Source organism: Lycium ferocissimum, chromosome 4 (assembly GCF_029784015.1).
Source record: "Lycium ferocissimum isolate CSIRO_LF1 chromosome 4, AGI_CSIRO_Lferr_CH_V1, whole genome shotgun sequence".
Taxonomy (NCBI): Eukaryota; Viridiplantae; Streptophyta; class Magnoliopsida; order Solanales; family Solanaceae; genus Lycium; species Lycium ferocissimum.
In genome coordinates this window covers 45029790-45036213 of record NC_081345.1, presented here as the reverse complement: position 1 = coordinate 45036213, position 6424 = coordinate 45029790, and the positions used below count along the sequence as shown (strand labels likewise).

The following is a 6424-nucleotide window of genomic DNA, read 5'->3' as shown; positions in this document are numbered from 1 at the left end:
TTAAGAATACACTATGAATAGCATGCAAATATACTCAGCAGCACGTTAAAGCACGAGGAATCTTGTGCCATTAGGCCACTACAGAAATGATCAGTAAAAGAAAATGTTTCTAAACTAAATGACTGGAGAGCAAGCAGCCCTTTATTAGTTTATCAATACACAGAAACCATCAGCATTTGCTTACTTTTTCTTTCTTATACTAGGAAGAGAAATTGGCCATGGAGGAAGCGTCAACACGAACGCTGATGACCAGCAAGGCGTTCCTTTAAGGCTACTTCGAATGCCAGCTGGATCAACAAGGGCATTCAATTTTAATGTTTTCATATCATATGAGACGACAGTGTCCCCAAAACCAAGGTAAAATACGTTGGCATCAAGCGGATGGAAGGCGATCGGAGTAGGAATGATCCCATTTAACGCTTTGCTAATTAAACAATCTTCGAATGAGATGTCCCGGATCTTCACCCTGTGCTGCAGAATCCAACTTGAAGAGTCATACTCATCAAGAACCCAAACAGAAAAGCCCGAAAATCCAAAGGGATATACAGGCTTAACGGACACCTCAGTATACCTCAACCGACCCTGATGAACGTCAAGCAAAACAGGAATTCCATTATTTCTAGCATCAATGCATTGCTCATCAATATCAGCAGGAAGTCCAATTACGCGACATTGATTGATGTTACTAAAAGGATCAAATGCCAAAATCCCATGACGACGAACAATCCAATGTAGCTTCCCATTCAGAGCGACAGGCCTCCTGAGCCACACGATTTCAATTGCTCGATCCATATGCACGACAACTTTCCTCCAACGTCCAGTCTCGGACGAGAATACTTCAAACTTGAGCATATACGACTCGCCAAACTGACAATCGAATCTCACTACTTTATAGCTCGTCAGAGACCCCCCTTCAGATTTCGTTAAAAATCCTGTACTAACATATCCAAAACGTGTGGAAGTTCGAGGAAGAGCAACACAATGCCCCGTAATAGCATTGTAAATGTGATAATCACTTACTTCAACACCCATATCACGAACATACAATACTAGCCCATCACTAACTGCTACAATCTTATATTGTTTGCCCTCAGGGCGAACAATATAAGGGAAAGGAATTGTACTAAATCTTGTATGTAACATATTATCGACGAACAAGTCAGGCAAAAATGACTGAACTAAATAGTTAACACCCTTTACATAAAGAGTGTTAGTAAGAATAGTCCAAGGTTGTGGTAATAAAGAAGCTCTAGAAATATAAAGGGAAGCAAAAGAAGGTGAAGAAATCAAGAAACGCCATCGTTTTGACACACATTTGTACCTAAAAACACATTTTAAAGGCAATCTTGATAAAACTTCAATCAAGAACCAATCAGGAAGATACCCATTATTGATAAACATCTCTAATTTGGGTTTTACAAGTTTTCCACAAATGGGGTTCTCAAAAAGTTGCTTCCTTTGAGGTATAAAAACAAAATCCATCTTTCTTTTTTTTTAACTTAGACTTTGGGGGAAAAAAAACTCAAAAAAAAAAAATGCAAACTTTTTAGCCAAATCTTTTGGTGAGTCTAAGAAACAATGAAGAAATGAGTGAGTGAATTTACCTATTTATAATCTTGAGAATTATGGGGTGTGGATTAGAAGTCAAGCAGACTATAGAGGACTGGACAGAAAATCAAGAATTCCCCAATTTCGTCTATCCTCGTGGGGTTTGCTTTTGGGACCATTTGTGGTAGTTAAGAATGACTCAAGGTTATTGAGTCTTTTTCGATATGCTAGTATGCTTTTTTTAATGGAAATAATAAAATAAAAGATTATATTAAAATGTAGTTATGTAGAGTACTACTGTAATTTATTCTAGAGTGCATCTTGGGTAATGCAGTTTTCTCTTTGTTTTATAATCAAGAAATCTCGGAGGGTAAGTGTAACTCATTTTGGTATCTTGAGTAGTATAACTTATTGTAGCGTGCATTTTGGGTAATTTATTCTTCTCTTGTTTTATAATCAAGAAATCTCGGAGGGTAAGTATAACTCATCACTCGTTGATCCCGCACGCTCAAAAGAGGACATTTGAAGCGTGGACAATATAAGATGGGCCACTAAGATAAATTATGAACGGGATGTGACTGACTCTGATACTATGACAAGAAAATGGATTTTGGGAATAAATTTAATAGAAGTTATCTCATGAGATGAAGATTGCCCAAAACCGAATAACTCATCATCCACCCACGGACGTGGAAACTCAATAAACTGGCATACCGTCTGAAATTTCGTAAATAATAATCTCATCCCCTTACTTTTCTTCATTTAAACGGATTGAATGCGACATGCGCCTAACTTACGCGTCTCATTGTGTAATGAACTCTTGAATCTTGACTTGTTGGAACAATTTTTTTTTTCTTTTCCAAAATTTTTGTCCATCTACTCCGGAGATCAAAAAGAAGAAATTATAAGAGAAAGGGGTAATTCAAATGGAACCTATTCATATTGTGTGAAACTACTCCCGCCGATATTACTAGACTATAAACCCTTATCAAACATGTATTACTAGTCACTGCAAACTATTTAGTTAGAAGAATAACTAGTTGGAAATTCTCAAAAGATCTTAATTTTAATACTGAAAATTTGTGTTTGAAATTCGGATAAATGTTCCTCCATCTATCCCAAATTATTAGTCATTTTTTGGTTCTGCGGATTCAAATTATGTGAACTTTGACTAATATTTTAAATTATATTTTTTTCATCATATTGATATGGAAGAAGTGCAACTTATACTAGTTTGCTATAAGTTTTAATATCTAAATTTTAACTTTAAGATATTAAGTTGATTTAATTCTAATTCAACTTTAAAATTAATCAAACTGACTATCGAAAAAGGAAAAGTGTCACTATCTTGCAACGACGGAGAAGATAGTTATTAACTATAGTTGTCCAAACTTAAAATTGCTGAGAATTTTCAAATGTTTACTTTGAATTCAAAGTCTGTTTTAGAAATTAAGACAAAAAATAGGTAATTAACTTCTTATAATTTTCTCATTCAAACAAGCAAATCATAGTTAACAAACTATATATTTGTTTAATTTGAGAAGTCTTTTATACGCAGACAAGACTTTCTTAGACATGATTTGCTGACTAATAACCAAACTATTGACATAATTTGTTGTTTTTAATATACATTTTGAAACACCTTTTACTCTAGAATTATATAACATGATTTCTTTAATACAATAGATATTTTTATTACTTTTAGTCAATATTTGCTAATCTTGATTCAATTAGTGAATGAAGTAGTCAAATCAAATGGACTTCACTTGAGCACGCCAAAATTTATTAAATTGGAATTTCTAAAAAGGTAAATGTATAGACTCATCAAGGTTATGATTATCAATAGATGTCGCAATTACATTACTATTATTGATTAACTTTATCCGTGAATTATTCTCAGCCTATGCTTTACGCACTGTAGCGTTTACTATGATTAACTTTTTTTTGGGTAATCTATGATTTACTTTTCAAGCAAAATAACAAAACATAAAATGAAAGAGAGTGAGTAGGGAGTCTATTATGGTCCTTCAACAACTGAAAAAAACAATATTTTAATTAGTTAACCATCAAAAGTTGTGATGGTTGGTAAATAATCCTCCATCTTTAACGGTGTTTGTGAGTTCTGAAATGAAGTCATCTTAAATAGAGAACGTTTTACGAATAAAACACATAAATAACCACTTTCAGCCCTTATGATTGAAAAATAGTCTTTGTCATTAAGTTTTAAATTCCACAAGTGAATTCCTACGAATAGAGATCTCGGGTTGAATTATGAGAATGAAATCACTTTCTGTAGGGAACATTTTGCGGATAAAATTCACAGATAGACACTTTTCAGCCCCTTTAATTGAAAATTAGCCAATGTTATCTTCAATTGTAGGGTTGCAAAGTGGCTAGCTAGCATGCATTATTACGTACTGCGTGTTTTACCCACCAGATTTCTTGGTGCGAATCTGAGTTAGTGGGCCCCAAAGCGAGTACCTAAAATCGGTGGAAAACAAAAAAAAAATTAATTAGTTTGCCATTCAATCATTTAGTAATTAGTGCTCCCTCTAACCCAATTTATGTGACACTTTTCGCTTTCCGAGATTCAAACTGCATGAACTTCGATCAACATTTTAAGATATATTTTTTCACCAAATTGATATGAGAAAAGTTGTAATTTATAGTACTTTTCATGTAGTTTTCAAATATATAAATTTTAATCTTAAAATATTAAGTTAATCTAATTCAATTTAACTTTAAAGTTTGATCAAATTAACTCTTGAAAAATGAAAAGTGTTACATAAATTGAGATTGGGGTAGTATATTGCAATATGACAGGTCCATTAAAGTTGGCTTCCGGCGGCTTACGAATTCTTCCACTCTTTCGAGACTCTTTTACTTTTTCCACTGTTCTTTTAATTTCATTTTATACAAAAAAAAACATAATTAATTAAGTACAGAATTCAAACAGGAGAGACACTCAAAATATTGTCTTTTATTATTTTATATGGCATTTCATTTTATTAGAGCATATTATTAAGGGTATAACTAAAACGCAACAAAATAAGTAACGTGTCATTTATATTTCTCGTTCCGTTTACTTTTATTTGTCCACTATATTAAAAATATATTTTCACTTTTACTTATCACTTTTAGCATAGATCGAGTTTTTTTTTCTTTCATGTTTTACCCTTAGCCCTAATTATTTATTCTCCAAATCATTTCTCAAGATCTAAAACTAAACATCAATTAATATGGGTATTGTGGTAACATACCCATACCAATTCAAACTGGACAAGTAAAATTGAATCGGGAGTATTATATATATTATAAATAAAAATAACTGAAGTTTCTATTTGGTCAAAGGAAGCATTTTAAAGTTTTTTTTTTTTTTTTTTTTTTTTTAAGTGATAAGAAAATAGAGTTGGACAATTAGGCAATTTTTTTTTAACCAGACAATTGGGCAATTGTCACCGTATATTTCGGGTCAAAAGTATCTTTCCATCCCCTTTTTTTTTAATCCTTGTGTACCCGGTCATCTAGAAGGAGAATAAGGTTTCGAGAAGTTACGTCCTTTTCATTTGAAGTTGAATTTTAGTTTACCAAACTATATAATACTTAATCTAATTATATAAACTTGTTTCAGGTAAACCACTTTTTACTTTTTTGGTTTTTAATGTCCGGAACTCACTTTGTGACTCTACTAATTTGGATCAAGAAACCTTAGTGACTCTACTAATTTGGATCAAGAAACCTTACTTTAGAGGTATAGTTCTTCCTATTAGAGGTGATTCTATTTTTACGGTTCAAATTCGAGATATTTGATTAACGATGAAAGGATACTTGCCACCACATCGCAATCTTCGGTGGCCAATAGGACATGTAAGACACGATCGAAGCCTCCTCAACCTATGAGATATTAGCCGCCGCTATCAGATGTTATTCTCCTTTTACAGATAAATTCTTATGTGTTAGTGTTATTCAATTCCTCCGCTACAAAAGTTAAAATGTGAATAATTTGATGCATTTAAATTCATAAAAGTTACTTGTATAAAAGTATAACAAAATAAGATAGTGTCAGACATCTTGAAATATTTTAAAATAAAATTGTCATGTAAATCGAAACGAATAAGAGTAGTTTTTATAGTAGCCCACCTCCTCAATTCGCAATTATCATAATATATTAAAGTGTCTAAAAAATAACTTGAAGTGTCTAATAACGCTAAAGTTGCTTTTCCAAATTATGTATACGCCACATGGCATGCAACAGCCATACCATATATGAAATTCCTTTTCTTTTCTTTTTTGGGTGGCGTGCTACGAGCCACATTTCTTAGTTATTTATTGTAACTGGTTTTATTATAAAAAAGAAGCATGTTTTAATTCTTTAAAATGCATAATGTATAGCTACCTAATACTCCACACAATTTTGGCACATCAAATGCAATTTATTTTCCCAATGAGATTTACGGGGTTCAAATAATTATTTATTTATTTATTTATTTTCATTGCGTATATAGGAACGGGAAAAAGAAAAAAGATAGTGAGGATTAAATTCGCATCCTGTTAGCGATTTTCGTCAATACCACTAAATTATAAATATTGATAGTTCTTATTATCATGCTTGATTTCGTCTTTGAATCATGTTAGGGATTTGAATCCGCCTCTGTTTAAATCACTTGTGGTACCTTGAGAAAATAATATTGTATTATTATTCTTAATGGTTAGCTTAGACATAGTCTGATGAACAATTTTATCATCGTAAACAAGATATGTATAATAATAGTAATATAATATATATGCCAAAAAAATATAATATATATAGACATCATAGACAATATGACGTATAAAACACTCATTTTTGTATATTCATGCAATGTTGATGACACCT

General features: G+C 32.1%; 1 protein-coding gene across 1 annotated transcript; it reads right to left on the bottom strand.

Moving 5' to 3' along the window:
* Nucleotides 1-1728, bottom strand: LOC132053247 (putative F-box protein At3g28280). The gene has a single exon (XM_059445196.1). It carries the CDS (start codon nt 1480-1482, stop codon nt 181-183), a length of 1302 nt encoding a protein of 433 aa, XP_059301179.1. The 5' UTR covers nt 1483-1728; the 3' UTR covers nt 1-180.
* Nucleotides 1729-6424: the final 4696 nt, after the last annotated feature.

Coding starts and splice junctions, on each gene's coding strand:
- LOC132053247 (XM_059445196.1), bottom strand. CDS start 1,482: ATGGATTTTGTTTTTATACCTCAAAGGAAGCAACTTTTTGAGAACCCC.